Raw genomic sequence first — 25,664 nt, 5'->3', positions numbered from 1 at the left:
CTCCTTGGTAATTTTATCATTAATGCAAAAAAACACTGTATTTGGTGTAATCTATTAAATTAAATTAAAACTTTTTGTTGTTTTTTCTCGGTGAGAACATACGCACAGCCACCAAAGATAACATAGGCCCTGATGGAAATTAATTTCTTCAGGGTCTCCTGTGTGAAGTTAATGTTAAACAAAATAAATTTAAAACAATATACTCTCTTTAAAACACCATAACTTTAGATTACTCTATATCATTGATTTTTCGTTTAACATACTTCGTTCATTCGAGACTGTAAATCTTCCACAGACATCAGCATACAATAGGCAACGTTCTTTCAGATAACTCGTTTTCGCGCCCAAGCTGACCTCTTTCAATTTTGCATACAATATTGTCCATGTATATATTGAATAACCACGATGACATAACGATAATTGCGAAACACGTTTTGTGGTATTAAACCACACCGTAAAACCACAGTTCACCCTAATACATGCAATGCTTCCCTCATACAGAGAAGCAGTTGCCTGTATAAGATTCGCATTCAATCCAGAGTTGGGCAACTCCTTCTGCAGCAGAACTCAGTTGTATGCTAATTGTAGATAGGCAATGCCTACAAAAAGTTTTTGACTGAGTTGGGCAACACCTTCTACAGTAGAATTCAGTCTTATGCTTTTTGTAGATCGGCAATGCCTACAAAAAGCATATGACTGAGTTGGGCAACACCTTCTACAGCAGAACTCAGTCATATATATGCTTTTTTTAGATCGGCAATGCCTACAAAAAGTATATGGCTGAGTTGGGCAACACTTTCTACAGCAGAACTCAGTCATAATATTATGCTTTTTGTAGATCAACAATGCCATGCAACCCCTTCCACTTAAAGTACCTTGCATAATGCACATCCCATATATTGTCCTTTGATTGTTTCTAGTTGTAATTCGTACCCTTCCAATCAATATGCTACCATAGAGCTTGCCAACTGAACATAGCAAGCTAATATAGCCCTGCGATTTCCGCATTCCGTAGATACTTTATATCTGTAATATTCAATCCTCAATTTGGGAGGCGGTTATGGGTACCGCCGCCCTGGGAAGCATTCATTGATAACCAACACCTCTGCCGTAGATCACCCCAAGCGGTTCGCTCAGCTTAGTGTCTTAGCAGGGGTGCTCTGGTTTATCTTCCACTTTGGAACGTGTCGAAAATATTCCATATATTATTTTTAACTTAGTAGCTTGTGAAATAACACAAATTAATTAAATAAAATTTATTTGCGCATGCCGGATTGGAACCCGAGACCTCGAATTAATAATCAATGTTTATATAAAATACAAAAATTTCAAAGATAATTTTATCTTGTTTCTAAATTTAAGACAAATTCAAAAATAAGAAATGTGTAGCTCATTTTAGATACCTCGTAAGCATTCTGAATTTCACCGTGTCGTAGGGAGTTGTTGCAGAATGGTGTGTTGAGAAAATGAAGGTTTGTAAATACTAATTATAAAATTAATTGCTAGTCGAGAACCTTACCCCTTGACCACGGAGGCCGTCAACACGTAAGTGATGAACGAAAAAAGAGATGCGAGGACAATGCATGTCTTGAAAGTGAATAGTTGAAAAAGTCGAGGACGCCCGAGGAAAACACGACACAATCGAGTGAAACAAATACTTATTATACAGGGTTTTCCAATAAGAGGTTTTATTTTGATATTCAATCGTAAAAGATCAATGATTTCGTTGCTTGTGTGGCACGTAGCGCCGTCTTGTTGAAATTAAACGTTGTCCAAATCAATACCATCCAATTCCGGCCATAAAAAATCATTAATCATCTCTCGATAGCGCAATCCATTCACCGTAACTGTTGCTTCAGCCTCAATTTCAAAAAAGTAAGGTCCAATGACTCCGCCGGAACATGAACCGCACCAAACAGTCACACGTTGAGGATAGAAAGGCTTTTCAACAATAACTCTTGGGTTTTCCGAGCCCCAGATGCGACAATTTTGTTTGTTGACGAAGCCACCGAGGTGGAAATGGGCTTCATCACTCAAGATGATTTGCATTTGATTCACTCAAGTGAATTTTAATAATTTCAATGCGTTGTTGAAGCGTGTATCGTTCCATTTTTATTAATGGCGTAGTTTCTACTTGTCAAATGTCAAAAAATGACAGCTTCAAAAGTAACATTTACCGAAATAGCGAGCTATTCAAAATAACAGCTCTTATTGAAAAACCCTGTACAATGATAGTATTTCCACTCTTAAAATGCAACTAGTTGACAGTTACATTTGAATTCACAATCTCTAAAGCATTCATAAGTCAACGCCGTACACAGGGAACACAACAGAGTAAAAAGCTTAACGATCTCGACAAAAAGCATTCTTCGTCAAAGGAATCTAGTTAAGTACAATTTTCATTTCTCTCAGAATCAACCTTTTCCTCCCCTCGGATTGCAGACATTTCTGTTCAACTTTGTCTTCAATTAAATTCCTGTATTTCTGTTTTTTTCTCCGTATTCTCCCGTTCCTTTTTTCAAAAGAGACATAACCTCTGACGGGAAGACAGCACTTCATTTTTGTTTTCCCGTTGGCTTGTCATCACATGACAGAATGAGCTAAAAGAAATAGATTCATATTTTCAAAGACAGTCAACGCTGGGTGATGTGTATAATATAATATGAAACACAGATACATGATAAAAACAACGAAATATTTCTATTTTACCTGTGGGACGATTTTTGCTTTCACCCAAGCTTAATCGGGGATTTTACAACCTACGTTTATTTAAAGATGTTTTCACCATTTATTCCTTTAAAATTCATTTAAAACATTTTCATTTATAATATAATTATAATAATATATAGTAAATGGCATAAGTAAAACGTATTCCTACACTTTGACTAGCTCTTGAGTTTGGTGTAGAAGTAAAAAGTATTACCAAGTAGTGTACGATATGTAGTACAGGATCTGATAACATTATAAAATATAAATATGGTTCGAAATGAAGTTACTGCATTTTGAATAATGCCAATTCTGTTATATTTTTCTTTAATTTTTCGGGAAGAATAATAAAATATTTTATCCCTTTATAATAATTATTATTGAGCATTTGTTGTATAGAAAATGGAGAAATTTGAATGTTATATTTATTTTTTAATGATGAATTTAGTTTTAATTGTTTCAATGTATTATCCTTGAATCCTTTTAACGTTGAGTCTTTTTTTTATATATGTCTTCAATTTTTGGCACAAAATTTTAAAGAATGTTGCTGAAGGGAATGTAGGTTGTTTTTTTTCAAAATTACGTTATTTTTTCATTTCCAAAAATCTCTAACAATACACGGTGTCCAGAAACTCGTAGTACAAGGGTAAAACTTTTTAATCACATTTTGAGATCACCTCATCTCATCTCAGTGGCGCTGTAATATTTACATTTCCAAACCATCTATTCTTCCTTATTCCCTATCGTAATCTTGCTCATTCTAATTACGCTTACATCAACCTTGCATCCTTTGCGAATCCTTACATTTCTCACATACCATGATGTGCGATACACGGAGACAAATAACTATTGCCAATTTATTAAGAGACGCTTAGATGTTTTGCAGGTTAAACGAGTCTAAGTACGGGTTGTTTCGGAGAATTTGAACAACTCATCAAATTTCAACGTTAATTTTCAAGTTCTGTGAAAGATTTCTCTCTCTTAATTTACTCATTACGCTTTTGTCAGCCTTGCATTTGTTGAAAATCTCTTCATTTCTCATACGACCATACACGGTTTTAGCAGACATACGCCTCAGGGATCTCATTTCTACAGTATTTACTCTACTTTCATTCATCGTCTGCCAGTTCCGTGCCCCACTGCCATATATTAGGGTAGGTACCTGTACTCCATAGCGGACGGCTAGCGCGCTCAGCAAATTGTTTATTGACTATATCTATAAATAAAATTCCGACCTCCTTCTCCCCCACCCATGACCCGTCCTTACATCTCTTCAGACCAACAGCATATCCCAAACGAGGATGCCATAGTCCCTCTGGCTCCAAGCACTTGGGGCTTCTTGCGGGATAGTCACAAAATAACACATCTGCCCTGATGATGGACACTGCAATGCTGTCCGAAACGTTGGCTAAAGAAGGAGTTAGCGCAACACGGCATAACACCCCAAAATAAATAACAAAAAACTGATTATCTTATGTCGTTATCGTTTTGGTCAAACTGAAACTTTATTAATTAATTAGTTAAAATTATTATCGCTTCGCCTTCACCTTCTTCATTCATTCTTGAATTTTCACAATATTGTATTAGCTAAAACCTAGTTAACAACCACTATGTAAATTGCCATCTCAACACAGGCGTTACACACCTAGTGAGATGGGCAATACGTCACTATTGTAACTAAATGTAATATTAAAATAAAATAAAATAAATGATATAATTAAATACTACATATTGAACACTTCTTGATGTTCGCTATAATCGGGTAAGTTTTTTTACAAGACTAGAAGTATCAGGCCTATAAAAACTGCTTTCAAGTAAAAAATATCCTATTTCCGAGCCCTTTTCGGATAGGGTTTTATTGTTTATTGTGGCAAATTAAGTTTTTTAGATTACGATCTAAAAAATCTTAATATAAAATGAAATAAAAAAAATGCCTCATGACGATATTTTTTGCGTACATTTGGCGGCCACTATTAACCCCTCAGGCGAACTTGTTTCTCTATTTTGGGAACAGCTCATATGGTCTCATAGAAATCGTAGTATTTCCCTTGCTGTCATGGTTAGAAATAGGATCAAACGGTGTCATAAAATTCCTTAAAAATGTTTTATATTCAAATCTAGAAGTTAACCACAGAACAATTAAAACGTACAACTCCATGAAACCGAAGGTTCTGACCGCAGTTTGAAAAAAAAAATTTAAACTTCGTGAATTTTTTATTAATAATGTTTATATGAAAGAGGGGCGACAATAATGTTAATAATAAATTTTCTAATAAAACGTGTATTTTTTCGTAATCGGTAATTTTATTTATACATTTTTCTAATAAAACGTGTATTTTTATTTACCGGTAATTTATTTATTTAATTTAATTATTTCTAATGAACGTATTACCAAAATCTCAAATGTCTGTTGAGAGATCCCTCGGGAAGTTACTGTTGCATTGTCTAGAAAAATAAAATCTGGTGTTTATAGAAAATTTATAGTTGAAAAACGTTTTATAGAATTTTCAAACCGTTTTACAGAAAATATTTTAATTATAGAGTCCTGTTTTCATGAATCTTAAATATAAATAATTTACATCCATAGGGATCCCTCTAGAAACATTTGAGATTTTAGAATAAGGTTCATCAGAAATAATTAATATGTGAGCGACGAGTAAGCCCGCGGCATTAGAGTCTTACATCGCCTTAAGGAGTATGTGATTATCGCCCGATTGCAAATGTTACACGCTGTGCTGGATCGCCTTAAAACACGTGTACTTTAATGATATCAGATATCAAAATTAATGTTTTCCACGTTAAGCCCTTTTACATTAAAACAATTAATTTACGAAAATCCTTAATAAGCCCTTTCATCAAAGAGAACGACAGGTGCGTGGCTCTACACAAGTAGGCCTTTAAATTGAACGGCTAATGCTGAATTTCCTTTGATGGGATTTCCGTATCGCCTGTCAAATCCTTTTGTTGAGTTTCCCTCTAATGGAAGACGTACAATTTCCACTGAACGGAATTATCACTATTCAATTTTTTTTTTTCTGAATAAAAACATAGTGTGGTCGTGAGATCGCTTACAGGAATAATATTTTATGGTTACATTAAAAAAGAGAAAACATTGAAGAAAATTATTTATTTATTAATTCCTTTTTTAGGAGCTGTTACGTATAAATTAGTAAAAAAATTATACAGTCTTTATTATACATAACTAAACTGCCTTATTAACAATCTTTTGTGTTTGTAAAGTGATAAATTGATGATATCCACTGACTCTGTATAATTATTTCCCTCCATTAGTATTCTGTGCAATGAGGAATACATATGGTAGTTAGTCCCAGAATTTCTGCACTGAAATAAGTCCCGATTTCTAGTATTACGTAGCCAAATCCGAAAGAAAAAAACGACATCAAACTGACCCAAACTAACCTAACCTATTCTATTTTTTTATCTTCATTTGTTTTGTCGCTATTCCGTTTCGTTTGGTTACCGATTTTTTGGAACCGGTCGTAACACTAAATAGATAAACCGAAAGATAGATAAGTATGCTATCGGCGTGTCATTGGAGATGTAAGTTTTCATTCAAATTGACGTTGATTACACTTTTAGGGATTATTATCTTCAATATTAGAAATGGGCGTTTTACACTATACTTTTTTTCGTACCGATCTCCGTATGGAAACTATATCGGGACCCACACGAAAAAAAAATATTTACACCATAATTATTTGCATACATATAGTTGCCATTAGAGAAGAAATAATATTTTGGGACTTTATTAAATCGTAAAAAAATAATGGCAACACCTTGAACATAACCATAGATCACATAAAAGCATCTGTCATTTGCCTCTGCCGTTGCTTTTGCATTCTAAAATACACATTCATAATAAATAATATAGTTATAGACTTTTAGGAATATTTATATTTGTGAAACTAAATATAAATACAGCATATCAACACAATAGAATGTAAAACAATGACAGACGACACGTGGCAAATAACGTCCGCCATTTTAAACAGTACGAAAATCTGTGCCAAAATAGAACAAGTTCTTTTTTCACCACGATTCCATTATGAAAAGACAACTAATATGGAAACTAGATGTAATAGGCAACGTGTGAAATGGCAAATACCCAATACACTTTCGTGTGAAAACCTGATTCATTTACTCGATTGTGGTAAAAATATGTTTTCACTTCACGAAAAGAAAGTGTTTTCGATCGCCCTGTGATATAATACCCTTTCACACAAAAAAATTTGCTCGGTAAGGACTCCCTATAGATTTGTGTAACGGAAAATTGTATTTTATTACCTGGAATCGAATTCACGAAATCGGCTTATATTTAAATATTTTCTTTTGGGATTTGAATATTATTTGGTTCTGGATTAAGTAAATATCACTTGGAGGAAAATAGTCAACATTTTTTTCAAAAGTCGTTCTCGTACTATTATTATTTTATTTTTTGTTTAAAAAGAGAAAATTTACCGTTTCATAAAGGAAAAAGCTGATATTTTTAAACTCACGCATACAAAATTTCTACCGATTTATAACAAGTTTCTCAAACTCTTTAAGTTTTTAATTTCCAAAAATAATATATGTTATTTTTTAAGATAGTATCTATGCATTTATTATACCGCAATGTTAATTATATAAAATTCCCTCAATGGAAAAAATCGCAAAGTAAGCTCCGAAAATTATTAAAAACACGTTTTGTTCTGTTATTTATTATGTTGTAGGCATGAAAAAATTCACAGTGTATCTTTAAATGCAACTAAAGCTTTTGACGAGAGATTTTTGCTATATTTCAAACGAGTCGTGTTTTATTAAATAGTTTTAACTATTTTCGCTTAATTATTATCGTTTAATAATATAAGCGAGCTCCCTCTAACATTCCTTTTACATATCTCCCTTTCAAACCATCTTTGAACGCTTTCTACGGGGCCTTTTTAGCGCAGAAATATATTTTTTTAAATCATTTGACGTATTTTTTGGAAACGGTTGCTAGTGTATATGTTGTGTTATATATAGCCTCATTGTAAATTTAAATTAATGTTAGTAATATTTTAATTTTAACACTATATATACTTGTTTTGTACTGTTATATGTTATTTTTCCAGTTTATTTAAAGGTACATTGTTGCATCCGAAACAGCTTTCGAATTACAGCTTCAGACAAACATGAATTGTGGACTGTAAATGAATTAAAACGATACTAAATTAAATCCTATTTGTTAGAATTGGGTGAAACTGTGTGTAGGAATGAAGAAGCACATAACACAATATAGTGAGTTCAAGCACAACGCAATTACAATATAATGAGTTCCACCACGATATCTAGAGGTAACTACCGCCACAACAAAACGTAGGAGTATTTAAACGATATTAAGGCGACGCCATACGTAGTAATGCAAAATCATGTGTTAGTGCTTTGAAAATTTGGTCACCTAGAAATTTTTCAGATGCTTTAATTAAATACTGCGAGTATAATACATCTTAGCCTTTGAAATAATCGAGTATTTTTTAGATAAATCTTTTTATAAGCCCAGAAAAAAATAATGTAAAGGCCTATGAAAACTGCTTTAAAGTTCAAAATCTCCTACTTACGAACCCATTTTCGGTTATAATTTTATTGTATAATATGGAAAATTAAGTTATTCATAAAATGATCGGAAAAAATTTAAATATTTATGCTTGAACATCCACAAAATAAAATAAAAGGCACTTTTTGGCCATGTTTTTTTCTTGCATAAATCAAACAGTTGGATGGTGTTAAGCGGGAATTTAAGCCTTATCGCCATCTACGTAAGGAGTTTTTTGATGGCGGCTTGATTTAAAATATTACACAATGTAGTGCTTCGCCTTAAGCACTTCTAATAGTTCTTTTCAAATATTGTATAAACGAAAAACACCAACAACTTGCTTCCAGTAGTTCAATCCTTCTACTCTTTTTTCAACACAAAAAAACACTCGAATTTGCATTGCGTTCTTGCGATTGTTCCAAATATCAAACACTTTTCCAGCAATGTGATGTTTGGGGATAGGTAGGAACTGAATAAATGACATTCTGGTAGGAACTATGCATATTCTCATTTCAAAATTACCTTGTTTTGAACTATTTAGACGCGTTGATGTATATGTGAACATCGCGATCCGCAAACCAAAATCTTCGTGAAAAAAAGTGATGAGAAAACCCTTAAAACTCCAACTCACCCTTCTAAATCACTGACACTTTCCTTCACAGTTCAAACATCACATATTTACGACGAGCCACCCCCTGAAAGGGGTATATAAATACCTTTTTGTGTAATACATTATTATGTCCTCTTAAAAGCCACTCTCAAGAGGCACTTTATATTCCCACCCACGTCATGACGGTTACTTTAATTTTCCCTACCTTCACGACTTGATAATTTGTGTTTAATTTTACTTTACTTTACTTAAAACTGTACGTACTACTTTGCCGAAAAAATGAAACGCAAATTTTCCACGCATTTTTAACACTGTGGTGAACCTACCTTTGTACCATGATGCAACCACGAATATACCTAAGATTTTTTTTAAAACCCACGTTGGGCGAAAATATTGCTAAAATTATGTCATTATGGCGTCAATATAGCCAAATACCCTATAATATTAATAAAACATCAACTCCAGTGGCTGCAACATCAACAACTCAAGCGGCAAGAGGGAGTTAATGTAGCATTTTGCCATTAGAATATATGGGAAACGTCAGAAGTTGGAGGTATTATTATATTTATTCTTTATGTTGGCATATTTCTTTCCATTTTCAATTGCATCACTATATTATGTATGAGTTGCAGTCTTTTTATATAATTTCAACTGTTAACATTTCGGTGACGATTTTGCTGATGATGCGGTGCTGATTGAGTTAATGATGAATGTATGTAAGTCTAAAGTCATGGTGTTTGAAAGTTAGTACGAAAATAGTGTGTAATATAGTTGTGAATGGGGGAACACTTGCAGCAGGTGGATGAGTTTGTGTATTTGGGAAGTATGTTAACGAGAGATGGGAAGGCTGACAGAGATACTGAAATAAATGTAAATGCAGGTAACTCCGTTAGTGGGGGGCTAAACGCGGTTGGCGCTAAAAACAATTGTCCAAAGAAATGAATCTAGCAGTCCACAATGGCGTGCTGGTACCTAGCCTGATCTATGGCAGTGAGGCATGGAACTGGCAGAGGTATGTGGAGATCCGCAAAGAATGCAAGTCTGATGTAAGCGTAATGAATAAGATTAAGAAAGGGACGCTTAGATGGTTTGGGCACATAGAGCGAATGAACGAAGAAAGGAGTGTTAAGAGAATATATGACGCATATTTGAATGGTAGACGAAGTCAGGGAAGCCCGAGGAAGACATGGCATGATCAAGTGAATCAGATACATGAGTTAGGCCATGTCAAGAGTCAGAATAATAGAATACATTATGAGACGATGTATGAATGTGAATGAGGCAAGGAGTGTGTGCCAAGACCGAGTAGTTTGGCGGTACGTTCTCTCTACCTACCCCTGCGGCAAAACGGCGTGATGGTTAGTTAGTTAGTTATCATTTCGTCTTACAGGTTATATTATTATTTAACATGAATTCGGAAAGAAACAATTAAATTAGCAGCACCGAGATAACCTTTTTATCTACAAAGAAAACGCTTGAACCATCAATATGATACTACACTCCATGGAGAAATTTCATTGAAGAATAATTTTCATAACCCACTGGATAAATTCTCCGGAGAATATTATTCACTCGGGCTCAGATAAAATACGTACGAATTTAGTTGAACGAGAGCACCTAGAGCTGTCAAAATTCCCGCCAAGAGCCTTTGGGCTGAAAGGCATAGACAAAATGGCTTTGGCGGACGTTTGAACCATAGCCAAGATGACGTGAAGAGGTGCCTGTCTAGTGACTTATTGTACGTGGGTTTGTGGGGAAAATGCTGGTAGGTAGATGAGGATTTAATAGCGCCGTGACTAGAGCAGTTCTCTTGGGATATTATGGAATTATTGTTGAATTTATTCTGGTTCTAGTGTTTTCTGTTTTTTTTTTCAATTGTTTCTGGCCTTCACCCTTCAAGAGTATTCTAGGCTTCAACTTTCTGGGTTGTTTAGTTGATTTTCAATTGGTGTTTAGGCGCAAGATAAACTTATCTAATTATTTTTTGCGAACAAGTATTAATTTGACGATTTTAAAAGTCTGTTTATGATAGAACTCGTGAGAGGTCCGTCCTTTGATCCTCGATTACGAAATTTGTTCGCTTATTTGATATAAAATAATAATATATAATTATAATTTGTGCTTAGTACATTTTCGGCAAGTTCTATCGTGATAGATACTCCCAGTATCGCTCTGGTCAAAGACCAATATTAAGAAGAGAAACGTGCTTGATTTTAGGGCTGTAGCTGTGTAATCTAAATAACCAGATACTTTCCCAACCTTCCTCTTGCACATTTCATTTTTTCGCAGCCTCATAACACTTCAGGATTGGGGATACCACAGTCTTTCACAGACTCCGGACAGATAGGAATCTTGTGCTGTAGAAATTTAAATATTTTAAACATACCCGTATAATGCATTTCTAATCAAAAATGGTTGGATTTCAATTTTTGCAATTTGGGTGGTGGGTGTGGGTGTGGGTACCGCCGCCCCGGAAATCATTTATTGGATAACCAATACCCCTGCCATAGGTTACCCCAAGTAGTTGACTAGGTTTGGTGTGCCCGCAGGGGTGCTTGGGTTCATTTGATGAGGTTTTAACGGTGAATGCGTTTACCCACTTACTGCGTGGCGGGTCGAGTCGGGAGCGACTGGTTAAAGAAGACCCTTTGACTTCTTCATCCGGACTCTCTCAACCCATCGCCTTGCACCGCAGTGGTAGGGATGGATTTATACGTCCATCACTCCTGGACTAAATGACCTTCCCAGAACTTCCTCTCCTCCCTTTACGTAAAAAGATCTTCCGCACAGCATCCCCAACGAGGACATAGACATACATAATCTAATATAAACGATTCTGTTATTCTGACTCTTCGCATGGTCCGACTCAAGAACATATTTGATTACCTTGACCGTGCTATGTAGAGCATCCCCGACTGTTTCTATCATATATCAAAAATACTTATATCGGTTGTTTGTCTGCCCTGCGTAACTCAGGAAGTCGGATTCGTTTTAAAATTAAGTGTCATTTTGTAACCGATTGTGTGAAAATTAGTACAAGCGATAAAGTACTTTTTTTCTATTGGTGCCATAGACATATGAATATTAGTAGACCTGCCCTAAGTGATTAAAAGCGTATTATCCCCACTCCCCATACCGGTTCCATTGGAGCCGGCTGTGCTCGCGTATGGCCTAAAGTGAAATTTGAAAACGTGACGTCATCATTCTTGTGCGAACTATGGTCGAGGCATCATCGGTTCATTTTACGAAATAACACGGCAAAATGTTGACTTGTACTATGAAAACTTGTAAAAATAGATGTGAAAAAGAGAATAAACCCAATTGTCGTATTACATTCCATATATAAGCATTATTTTACTTTATTTTAAGCATATTCACATCGTATAATATGAATCAGTTGTTACTATCACATCGAGAAACGTCTGGACGCGAAACACAAAGCTGGTTGGTTGCTGGGAAGTAAATTATGAACATTTATAAAAGTGTCTTAACTAAATACTTAAACGAAATATTCGACTGTGAAAATAGAACCGAATTTTTTTGCCGAATTTGGACTTCGCAAATTTGTTCATAACGTGGCGAGTAATTTGCGCTCCCATGTAAAAATGTCTATTCATTCAAAAGCAGATTTTACTTTTAAGAAGTAAATGGTGATATTATAATGCGAGATGCCTATTTACTGTCAGATTGATTTATTGACGAATCACAGTGAGCTTCACTCCCTTCGTTCTTCAACAGTTGATTTTACCCCTCGCCATTATCTTCTCGTCTATTAATTCCTATGTCTGTGATTGGTGCCCTTTTTTACTCATTTAAAGTACGCTTTAGCGTGTTTAAATCGCACTTTATGGAACGCGCGTTTTTTAAAGTTACCATGGCAACATCAACAAATCAACAAAATGTGAAGTCTAAGGACCGGTTGTTTCGAAGAATTTGAACAATTCATCAAATTTCAACGTTAATTTGCGAGTTCTGTGAAAGTCCTATTCAAGTTCTGATATTATATCATTATAGGCTAGTTGCTTGACAGAACTGAAATAATAACAGAACTAGAAAATATCTTTCACAGAACTCGCAAATTAACGTTGAAATTTGAAGAATTGTTCAAATTCTCCGAAACAACCCGTCCTAAATGTCAACTTTTAACTATAAATCTGACAGGAATATTTTAAACGTCAAATGTTTGTGTTTTTCATTTCCATGACAACAAAATATTGTGATGTCACATCACGAATTCATTAATAGTTCTTATTTCCAAATTTTTAATAATAATATCAATATTTATGTTTTCAAAGTGTAACAATGAAAAAAATAGCGTAAAGTATTCGTGGATAACTGGTCTTTAAAACACTTGCTTTATTTCGAGCACTCGGCTACGCCGTCGTGCTCGAAAAATCGCGCGTGTTTTAAAGACCTGTTTATCCACTTATACTTTAATATACTAATCTATATGATTAATTGAAAATGGAATTTTCAAAATTGGAATTATAATATCCGAAGGTTTTTCACGTTTTATTATTAGTATTAAAACCACCGAAAAAAAATGTCACCATCTGACTTTTATTTGCCTATAAATCATCGTCAAGTTCAATAAATCAAATGAACGTATAATGTACGTTCCAACTAAAACCGTGGTTTATCCTCTCACGTATTCGTAAATAAGAATTCCCGTAAACATTTCCCCTTCAGTGGTATTTCCTCATTATATTTCCTCTGAGGAACTCTTAGGCACTCAAGGCCCACTCGGGGTACGAAATGAGGAAAATTCCAGCCGAGGGTCGCAATCAATTAATCCCCTATTGAAATATCTGCCGAAGATATGCCAATCCCCCTTTATTATATTAATATCTGAATATTATTTTTTAAGTGAAAACGTTTGTTAAAATGGTGAAGGTATAATTATTTTAATTGGCTCGCGTATCGAAGTCCTGTTTTAACTCGACAATTTGGCATTTCATTTATCTGTAAATTCGTTTTTTACGTTTCGGTTCCAGACGTTCTCCTCCGTGGTCAAGGGGTAAAGTTCTCGACTAGCAACCCGGAATTTGCGGCGTGCGCAAGTAAATTTTATTTGATTAATTAACGTCAAGGGGTAAGGCTCTCGACTAGCAACCAGGAATTTGCGGCGTGCGCAAGTAAATTTTATTTGATTAATTAATGTCATTTCACAATATACTCATTTAAAAAATAATAGAACGTACATTTGCGGCAAGTTTCAGAGTAAAATATACTCTCAGTATTGCCATGAGTATATCTTATACCAGAATTCATAATTGAAATGTTGCTTGAAATTGCTTTGGCCGTTTTTGGAGACCAGATCTGAATTCGAGGTACTTCCCCACTGTCCTCTTCGCCATGGCTTTCCTCTCCACATTATCTTCAGCCTCACAGCAAACCCCGATTGGGGATTCCATACTCTCACTGGCTCCAGATGGTTGGGAGCAGTTGGGACTCTTGCGCGGTATTCACATAAAAAATTATATGATTCGCGAACTACCCGCGCTCTTTAAACCTTCAATAATATGTTTCGTATGCATTGCCTAAATTTAAAAGGAACATTATGTCAATGATATAAACTGTTCAAAGCTTATACATATATCCAAATACTCACTCAAACACACACACAACTATACACTATACACGTCACCCGGTAATTACTAAATATACATATCACATGAAAAGACATTACAAGGAAAAACGTCATAGGTACCCAATCAACAGTTTTGTTTCTATAATTTTAAACAATATGAACGATCTTGCTTTTTAAATAAATCTATTTGAATTTATGAATGAATGCAAATCTTGAAAGCGGAAATTAACGCACTTCCCGACATTCGATCCAGCTGAAACTCGGCAAGTCTACTCGTTGACGATGACAATGCATGCTATCAATTTATGTGGCAATCAAGCATACACAAACGGACAAATACTTATTTTACATAAAAAAACTCGGTTTCACATAAAAATAATTCCGTGGAATTGAATTACGTTGAGATGTGGTACTTAATACTTTGTGTTATTTTTTTACTTAACTATTAATTTTGATTAGCGAAGCCGACCACAGATGTTTTTCTAATATAAAAGTACATAATATACATTTCTCGAGTGGATTTTCCATTGTTGAGTTCCCCAAAGAAAAGTCCTTTTTTAAATTACGTGGCGCTGTGTAATCAAATTTTAAAAAGGACTTTCCCAATTTGTCATTTTTGTTTTTCAACACACGGAATGGAAATTGGTTCCGGAACGATGAACATGAAGACACTCATTAGGGAGATGGTATTCTTCCTTTGTGATTCTTTTTTGTATGTTTTTATTTAGTTAAATAACATTTTTATATCTAGTATAAACTTTTTAACAACTTATTTCTTTAAATTAAATTAAGAACACCTTACAATACATCTAAAACATATTCTTTATACAGGGTTTTCCAATAAGAGGTGTTATTTTGATATTCAATCGTAAAAGATCAATGGTTTCGTTACTTGTGTGGCACGTAGCGCCGTCTTGTTGAAATTAAACGTTGTCCAAATCAATACCATCCAATTCCGGCCATAAAAAATCATTAATCATCTCTCGATAGCGCAATCCATTCACCGTAACTGTTGCTTCAGCCTCATTTTCAAAAAAGTATGGTCCAATGACTCCGCCGGAACATGAACCGCACCAAACAGTCACACGTTGAGGATAGAAAGGCTTTTCAACAATAACTCTTGGGTTTTCCGAGCCTCAGATGCGACAATTTTGCTTGTTGACGAAGAAGCCACCGAGGTGGAAATGGGCCTCATCACTCAAGATGATTTGCATTTGATTCACTCAAGTGAATTTTAATAATTTTAATGCATTGTTGAAGCGTGTGTTGTTCCATTTTTATAATGGCGTAGTTTTTACTTGTCAAATGTTAAAAAATGACAGCTTCAAAAGTAACATCTACCGAAATAGCGGGCTTTTCAAAATAACACCTCTTATTGGAAAATCCTGTATTATAGGTTTTTAGATGAATAACGATTTGTAGTACTATCTATATATCCCCAACAATCTTTTTTACTGCAGAGGTACTTTCCTCAATTGGGACTCTTGTGCGGTATTCACAAAAAATCTATTCTAATAAAAGACAACGTCCGCATGTGTGTTCCCTATAAACTACTGTACAGATTTCACTGAAAATTTAAGTTTGTTCTTATTAGTCCCAGGAGTGGTTTTAATGGTACAAGAAGTCGGTGATGCCCGAAGAAGACTTTTCGCATAATCGCTGCACTGGAATGAGACAATTACACTGAGAAAACTTACTGATACAAAATATTGCTAATTTATTAAAATATGGTCGAATTATTCGTATTCCTGTTAAAACGAGACTGCAGGTCTTTAACAAATGAATCGACAGATTACCTAACAAACTATCAGTAAAACACAAATGTTGTATGATGATTTCGGAACACGTTTTGATAAAAATTCTAATGTTTTCGCATTTCGTCAGTATAGTGAGAAATGTGGAGATCCGCAAAGAGTGCAAGGCTGATGTAAGCGTAATGAATAAGATCAAGAAAGGGTCGCTTAGATGGTTTGGGCATGTAGAGCGAATGAGCGAAGAAAGGAGTGTAAGGAGAGTATACGATGGAAATGTGAATGGTAGCAGAAGTCGGGGACGCCCGAGGAAGACATGGCTCGACCAAGTGAATCAGATACTTGAGTCGGGCCATGTCAAGAGTCAGAACAATAGAAGAGTATGTATGAGATGATGTATGAATGTGAATGAGGCAAGGAGTGTGTGCCAAGATCGAGTTGTTTGGCGGTTCGTCTTTTCTGCCTACCCCTGCGGATCAGGATAAGCGGAGCTGCATAAACACGTGTTCCGATATATTCTGAATATACTAATATTTTATTAGGAAATGGTCATCACTTTTTCAACAGAATTTTTATAAATTAGCAATACTCATTTGTTATTTATTTAACAGTTATGGTAAATAGTACACAATGGTAAAAAAAAGTCGTAGACCCCCTAGTCAGGCATGAATCAAATATTTTTTGTGGTAAAATTAGGCGTGCGTGATGAACGAAAAAATGGGTGTAAGGAAAATTTATGATGTAGAAATGAATGTTTGAGGAATTCGCGAACGCCCGAGGATGGCACGATCAAGTGAATCAAATATTTATAAGTGGTAAAATGTAGCGCATGTGGTGAAAGAAGAAAGCAGTTGTCAGAAATCTGTGTTGGCGGAAAACTAAAAAAAAATGTTTTTTTTTATTTTCAAAGCTCACTTTTCTCTGAAAGAGCGCTTAGAAAAGCTTCTGCGAAAACAGCATTAAAAGCTCCACAAAGGAAGCTGTGTACAGAGCTTATAGATTTTCCAGAAACGTAGAATCTTTAGGGTTTTATACGATTTCTTTTATCCGATTTTTTTGTATCCACCTTACTAGAATATTAACTGTCTATGGAAAAAACAATTTGTGGAATTGTGTAAGTTTGAAGGAAGTTGGAGGGGAAAGTGATACAGGGGATAGAACTATCTATAGGTTCTCAGATACATTCACCAAACACGATTGAAGGCATTTCAAGCAACCTAGATCTCTTTTTGATAGGTTAGCTCTCCAACTCTGGAACGTGGTGCAAAAATAATATATATTTTTTATGTACAAGTAAATTCATGGCTGACTCTATTTATGCGGGCGCAATTGGAGCAGTCCGCTCCGAGCGCCGAATCGCCAAGACACTGATAATACCTAGACCTGTGATAAATCGTTCTTCATAAATTCATCAATTCAATAAATTCAAAGACAATTATTGAAATTTCCATAGAAGACCTATTAACCCTAGGATTTGCGACATCTATGTTATAACGGATAAAGCATTTCAATAGCTTCGTTTATAAATATTTTTCCGAATCATGAGATAATTTGCAATTTTTTTCAATAAAGCAATTGGCGCATTTATATTACCAAAAGCAATCCAGTGGTTATAAAACAATATCACAGAACAATTATACAGTGTAAACACACCAACATGATTCAAATTAATTAAAATTTGCATTGAGGCTATATGAAAGAAAATTTAAACTAAGAACTGTTTTCTAAAACCATGTGATATGCTTCTTTGTTAGTTCTTTCGTATCCGTGGTGTAACTAAGATAATTTTTATATGAATTGGTATTGACATTATTGTTGCATTGACAATATGCGTGGGGTATCTAAGATAATTTATGTACGAATTGGTATTGACATTATTTTTTTTAATGTTTTTATTTAATTATAATTTTTTTTGCATTTTTATATCTAGTATAAACCTTTTAACTTATTTTTATTACATTAAGGACACTTTACAATACATCTAAAATTTATTCTATATCGTATTGAGTCATAACCCACATTTTTATTGTTGCATAAGATATATTTAGTTCGCGTCACTCTATTAGGAATAAAAAATTTAATTAGCAGCTATAATACAGGGCTGTCAACAAGGGTAATAATTTGTTTTTATGCTAAGCCGCAAAAGAGTCCCAACTGCTCCCAACCGTCTAGAGCCAATCTATGGCATCCCCAATTGGGGTATATATTGAGGTTAAAGGTAGTGGGGAGGTGTAGGAGAATGGGAGGAAGTTGGGGTAGTATCTGGCTATTTAGATCTGGTCACCAAACACGGCCAAAGCCATTTTAAGCAATGTTTCAATTCTGAATTGCGGTCTTACACTAGGGCGATACTGAGAGTATATTCCATTCTGGAACGTACTGCAAATATACTGTATATTATTTCGGTTCCATGATAACTCCACACAGTCACAATTCAACACATTTTTAAAAAATGATATAAAGTCATTAGAAATGAAAAAAAACCTAACCTATCCTAACCTACTTAACCCAGTTAATAAAGTTTTTGTTTCATCACTTTCCATGACTTTATATAACTTTTTAAAGATGTGATGAATTATCATTGAGATGATTTATCCGGTCACCTATTATTTCATATGAGTAAGTTGTGAAATAACTTAAATTAATAACATAAAATTGACTTGCGTGCGCCGGGATTTGTAGCAGCGACCTCCGGCTTGCTAGTCGGGAGTCTTACCCCTAGATCACGCAAGACCTCAGTTTTATTCAAACTGTTTTTGAAATAGAGCGTAGTTAAATGAATATTTTATTTGCCCACGCCAAAAGATCTTACAGCTCTAACACTGTCAAAATAATATTTTGGGGATTTTCATGATAAAACTATTTCTGTTATATCGAAATTGCTTTTGAAGGGATCTCTCGATAGTTCCCTTGGGCTATTTGAAGGATGTTCTTCAAAAACTCTTGGGAACGTACCTTTGTGTCTGCAAGTGTAAAGGTTCCATATCCCTTCATATGGCAGAGGTGGGCAAACAGTCAATCGCAGACTTTCATATGGTCGATATAAAATATTTTCAGATTTGGAGAAATAATATAAGCAGATTTATCTAATCATTCGGTTCTCTCATTGGGGTTCATATCGTCGCTGTGAAATCAAACCGGCATATCAGCAAAATGCTAGTTTTTCACTAGAGCGCTTTAAAGATTTCGCATATGATATTTTCCTTTTAACGTCCGTTTGGTTCACCTCAAAGCCACCTTATGAATGAATAAAATTTAGACGAATACTGCTTATTGAAGTAGTAGTTGCAAATAAATCGAAAATTGCTTAAATTAAGAGTAAAATGCAGATATGCCAGTATGGCTTTAAAATCAGTGTAATATTTGCTTTTGTGTCATAGTCTTCTTTTGGAACCTGTTTTAGGTATAAAAAAAAAGATAATGTTGTCAATGAAAAAATAATTTATTGCTTCACAATTTTTTTATAAACAATTTAACATAAAACTGCTCTTCCCTTTGCTGGTAACTTCAAAGTTTCCCAATCGTTTATGGAAATCTGAATAAATTGACGGTATTATCCCGGCGGTAACTAACTTTAGGATACCATTTTTCTTCTTCTCATCAATGGTATCTTGGAATAAGCTTACATCAGAACAGGATTCACGCTCCCATTGCCCCGTTTATTCCTTTTCTTCGCCTCTTCCCAGGCATGTGATCCGTAGGATGTTTTGAAGTAAAAGTTGCCGTCGTCTTTAATTACTTTAAACATTCGAATTTCCAAAATGGGTAAAATTACCTGGGGGTCCTTCGGAGCTTTTATATCAAAAAGTCCTCATGACTCAACTCATGAACCAGGTAAGGCTTGCCACTTTTCTTTGCCGTTTTCATGGCCATGGCGTATTGGGAAGGTAAGTATATCGGTCCGCTTCGGAGTGCTCTTTTAACTTATTTTTCAATGGTTGAGTGAGCCGAATCCATCTTTGTTGTGGTTGTGGCCCTTTACTGAAAATTTGTGAGTGATATATTTTTAAATGTTGTAACAGCATATTTGTACATTGCCATCATAAAGTTATTTTTTGTTGTCCACAACAATTATCGTTGTAAAAGACAACGTCTATAGGACAGTCAGCTCTGTCATTTAAATGTTGCAGTCATTTCAGCACACAGCTCCCAATCTCAATAACGCTTCTTTTTCCCTGCGTGTTGGTTCACTCTTCCACGGGTTTTAGACTCGTATTCCTCACCGCAGTTTCGCATCTTTCAGTTTGCTAAAGTTTTTTTTATTAAATTTGCCTATTTTAATTTATTTTTTTAACCGGGAGAAATTTTACCCGGGTCAGACATTTTGGCATATATGCCGGTTTGTTTTAGTTGAGGCTGCTATAAACGCTTTTGTTAAGTGCAAACCGGATTATCTGCCAATAAGTCATACAATAAGTCATATCTGGGTAATAATAAAAATGTACTATTGTGAGATAATTCAGTTTTACTTACATGATGGACGCATTTCCCCCTTGAAAGTTTTGAAGCACTTGGCGTATTGCAATAGGTCTGTCTTCTGCTAAAAAAGTGGTGATTCCCGCGTAAATGCATACCGGCCCAACGCCATCCGACAGATTTTTATTCAACTATACGACATGCCGATTCGACATAAGAATAGAAGAGAAAAAAAAATTTTTTGACCCCAATAACTCAAAAGCTCCATTTTTGCACATATGCCGGTTTGATTTAACAGCGACGTATATCTATTACTTTATAATGCTCGAACGTTCAAACAAAGAAATAAGACAAGTATTTTGGTTGAAGTTTTTTTTTGATTTGTAGATTTTAATATACGAACTGAGACTAGTAAACCAGTCCAATTACCCACTGAATGATATTTCTTGGAATAATTTACACAAGTTTCAAGTTAATAATGTCCTTAGTAGTTCTTGGTATCAGGTACCGGACGGTTACGGAAAATCTCATTAATTTCACTAATTTCAATATCCGAACCAACCCTTGTGAATAACAGAGGAAGGATGGATTTAGACTGAATGGTATAGAAATCCTGTGGTAAAACCACTAGGAACATGTTAAAAACGTCAAGGATGGTGAAAGAATCCAAGGTGTACTGATGTAAGCGTAATGGATAAGATTTATTAAGAAAGGGACCCTTGGATAGTTTGTGCATGTAGAGCGGACGAACGAAGAAAAAAGTAATAAGTTTTTAATATTCTCCTGACGAAGGAAGGGTTCTTCCGAAACCGGTAGAGTGAAAATAAAACTATAGTGGTCAAAAACAAATTTATGTGTTTTTATTGTAGAAGAAAGAAGTGTTTGTAAGGATATCATATGACGTGGAAGCGAATGGTAGAAGGATTCGGTGACACTTGAGGAATGCCAGGGTATCTAGCACAGTATACAACATCGGATCGACAGGCGTAAATCCGGATAATTTTATACCGCTTTCCCAGTGCACGGTCGCGCTGTTGATAGCCACACTGAGATCAATCTAGGTTCCCACCATAATCACCCCTCATAAGTTTTTCCTTCATTCCCTTAAAATGACCCATCTCACACATCTTCAAAGGTGACATAGGCCCTGAGGGAAATTATTTTGTGTGTAGGGTTAATATTAAAAAAACAATGATCAACAACGACAGGTGTGATTGCCGATGATTTTATACCGTTTTCTCGAGCACGGTCGCGCTGTTGATAGCTCGACTGAAAATTTCTTGTCACTAACCAAACAATTTTTTGTGTATTCCCAGGCCATGAAGAGACCTCGCCGCCACAAGTTCATATCTGCCGGCGTCTTCTTCCTCGTGTACTCGGTGCTGTACGCGGTGTCACAGGGCACGGAGGCTCCGCCCGTCATCGACACGTTGGGGCCCATCAAACCGGCGGAAGCGTCGGAGGCCACCGTTGAAAGAGCGCCCACTGTCTTCGGCCCCACGTTGCAGCCGAAAGAGAAGGAAAAAGAAAAGGTCAGCTTAAATAATACACTAACATTAAATATATTATAGGATAAATATTTAATATCAACGGTATAAATATACCATAAACAATAAATCATAAACAATGACATCAGAAATTATAAAATCAATAGAAACTAAGAGATATGGTTACATGCAAAACTTAAATTTAGTATTGATTAAACAAATATTACATTATAACCTTCTTGTACCTATATTCCGTAGAGTTAAATAAATCCGCCACATCTGCGTAAATATTACTAACTTCATCTAACCTAAGTACAAGCGAGTGTTTGAAATGCTCAGACCTGGTATTGTTACATTTAAACATGATTTTGGAACGAGTAGAAATTCAATGAGGTTAAGTAAATTCGTGCTATATTGTAAATATTAAGTCGGATATGATTCTTCGATCTGGTTTTTTCATCAAATAATTATAATTTACGCTTTAAACGGGAACACCGTGTTTAAAATTAATGTGTCTTGGGAATTCATGTTGAGTTTTTTTAGTTGAATCTAAATGTAATATTTCTCTTTACTGCGCGGAGAAAAATGAGTACGGCTGATTTATTAAAATCCTGTTAAAATATCAATCCATTCAGAATATATCGGAACACGTGTTCATGCAGCTGCGCTTTTCGAGATATATATATATATATATATAATGACGAAGTGCTACAAAATTATAAATTTTATGAACACTTGTTTCGATATCCTCATAACTCATAAAACTTTGTGTTTTAATGATAGTTTGTTAGGAAATCTGTCAATTCATTCTTTAAAGCCCTGCAGTCCCGTTTTTAACAGGAGTACGATTAATTTGACCAGTTTTTTTAAATATATAAACAATGTTTTATATCAGTACGTTATCTCCGTGTGGAGTTTCTGGAAGAAATCTTTTCCCATGTATGTCCTTAGTCTTCCAGATTACAGAAATGGTGATAATAATTGTTCATTGTGATGTCTATTATGTACGATACAAGAAAGAGAAAGGAATTATGACTGTTGACCTACAGAATAGATATAGTACAGATTTACTTCAGATACATATTATAGTGTTGTATTTTATTAAAAATTATTATTTCTTATCCATAAGTATCATTGAATCGCTGTCAGCCCTGAATAGTTAATGCCAAGTTGCGATGCCTACTCAGCTATGCCAAGTACAATTAATTTTGTGGGTAACAATAAACTCACTACTGACTATTATCATAGATAGGTACCTCACTGTTCGACTTATGACAGGTCTTATACAAGCCCAGTATAAATTAGTTCAACTATTGTTACACTGGTATATATTTATTTTGAATTATGCATTGTCTTACTGCACTTATATTAATAACTGCATTCCTTGGAATAGTGTTTTTGTGTACACATTAATTGTTCTTTAATTTATTGCTATTATTATCCTGCTTACCACTGTACGCTTGTAATTCGATTATCAGTGTATTGCAAAAGCCATTTTATGGCGTTTGAATAAATAAATAAATAAATATTATTTACAGACGACTTGATATTTTAAACAGATAGTGTAAAGAGTAATATCGAACCGTTCTCATACTGTCAACAATGTACATGCATTTGACGTGTATCCTAGTTATGCATTATGAAAGGGTAGTTATCTGAAGCACCTTCCATTAAAATTTCTAGAAAACGAATACAGCATTCCAACGATCTATGTTTATTTCTCTAGCCATCTTACTAATTAGATTCTTACCCGCCCGTTCAACGTTGTTGTGCTACGCTACTCTGTACTTTGTTCATAGCTATTAACGGAGGACAAGAAAACCAATCTCTTGTTGATTTTGGCCAAATTATATTAATTTAGATTAAGGATTTATCAGCTATGATAATCAGGAGGATATGAAAAAAAATTTAACTCAAACTATTTGTATTTTAGTAATGTGTCTTTGTTTTTTCACTTCAGATGGCGAATTCGTAAAAGAAAAATTTTAAATCTAGAGCATTTCTTGTATTTCTGATCAGAGGTTGCGACCAAACTCAACAATAATGCGCCCTACGTGCCTTCAATTTATTATTTAACCAAAGTAATGTGTTCTTGTTCTTATTCCTAAAGGAAATTGAAGCGAGAGAGGCGAAATCAACGAAAGCGACGTATAGTTCTGCTGTTCCAGAGGGAACCGAGGTATGTCAATAATTTCAATATCTATCATCAAGAAAACACTCATTTTTATTTTTTAAAGCTAATAAGAACGAAGCCCTCGCTAAATATCATAATATGTAAATATTAATAATGTAGAAAATTATTGGTAACTTTGTAAAAAAGCTAAAGATTTATACAAATCACTTCGATAGTTCACCCGAATTTAATAAAATAATTGTATGTCCTGCAGGGTTCTGATGAATCCTCGTCAACTTCCACAAGCAAACCTGAAGTCCACACGTTGAGACCAAGAAGGATAAACTGCACTGCACCAGCCATAGAACAGGTAATTTAAAAATATATATATATATATCAATTTTATTCAAACACAATGAAATATAAACTAAAGAAACAATATAATATAATTGACCGTGAGTCAATAGTTCAAAAGATTGCGATGTTATGTGGCCACGTTGAAAGAAATCCAAACGATTGTACACACTAAATTATAACAAAGATTGAGATGGCAGGACACAAGAAATCATACTTGGGAATTTAACTAAGTTGATTGGACACAATAAATCATAATTGGGAATTTAACTAAGTTGATTGGACACAATAAATCATAATTGGGAATTTAACTTAGTTGACAAGACACAATAAATGATAATTGGGAATTTAAATAAGTGAACAGGACACAATAAATCATAATTGGGAATTTAACTTAGTTGATAGGACACAATAAATCATAATTGGGAATTTAACTAAGTTGATAGGACACAATAAATCATAATTGGGAATTTAACTTAGTTGATAGGACACAATAAATCATAATCGGGAATTTAACTAAGTTAATAGGACACAATAAATCATAATTGGGAATTTAACTTAGTTGACAAGACACAATAAATGATAATTGGGAATTTAAATAAGTGAACAGGACACAATAAATCATAATTGGGAATTTAACTTAGTTGATAGGACACAATAAATCATAATTGGGAATTTAACTAAGTTGATAGGACACAATAAATCATAATTGGGAATTTAACTTAGTTGATAGGACACAATAAATCATAATCGGGAATTTAACTAAGTTAATAGGACACAATAAATCATAATTGGGAATTTAACTTAGCTGACAAGACACAATAAATGATAATTGGGAATTTAAATAAGTGAACAGGACACAATAAATCATAATTGGGAATTTAACTTAGTTGATAGGACACAATAAATCATAATCGGGAATTTAACTAAGTTAATAGGACACAATAAATCATAATTGGGAATTTAACTTAGCTGACAGGACACAATAAATCATAATTGGGAATTAAACTAAGTTGACAGGACACAATAAATCATAATTGGGAATTTAACTAAGTTGACAGGACA

The 25,664-nt window shown here is 34.5% G+C and overlaps 1 protein-coding gene across 2 annotated transcripts in view; it reads left to right on the top strand.

Annotated features, from left to right (window-relative positions):
• Nucleotides 1–25,664, top strand: part of LOC149411717 (putative sodium/potassium/calcium exchanger CG1090) — a 128,272-nt gene that overhangs the window by 80,520 nt on the left and 22,088 nt on the right. For both annotated transcript variants that reach the window (XM_089646938.1, XM_089646939.1), the window contains exons 2-4: nt 21,962–22,177; nt 24,243–24,311; nt 24,520–24,615. In XM_089646938.1, coding sequence (XP_089503064.1) covers nt 21,962–22,177; nt 24,243–24,311; nt 24,520–24,615 — 381 coding nt within the window. The remainder of the gene's footprint in view (nt 1–21,961; nt 22,178–24,242; nt 24,312–24,519; nt 24,616–25,664) is intronic.

The sequence above is a fragment of the Hesperophylax consimilis genome, chromosome 25 (assembly GCF_061612785.1).
Source record: "Hesperophylax consimilis isolate HC1 chromosome 25, BYU_Hcon_1.0, whole genome shotgun sequence".
NCBI lineage: Eukaryota > Metazoa > Arthropoda > Insecta > Trichoptera > Limnephilidae > Hesperophylax > Hesperophylax consimilis.
This window is presented reverse-complemented; position numbering and strand designations above follow the sequence as displayed.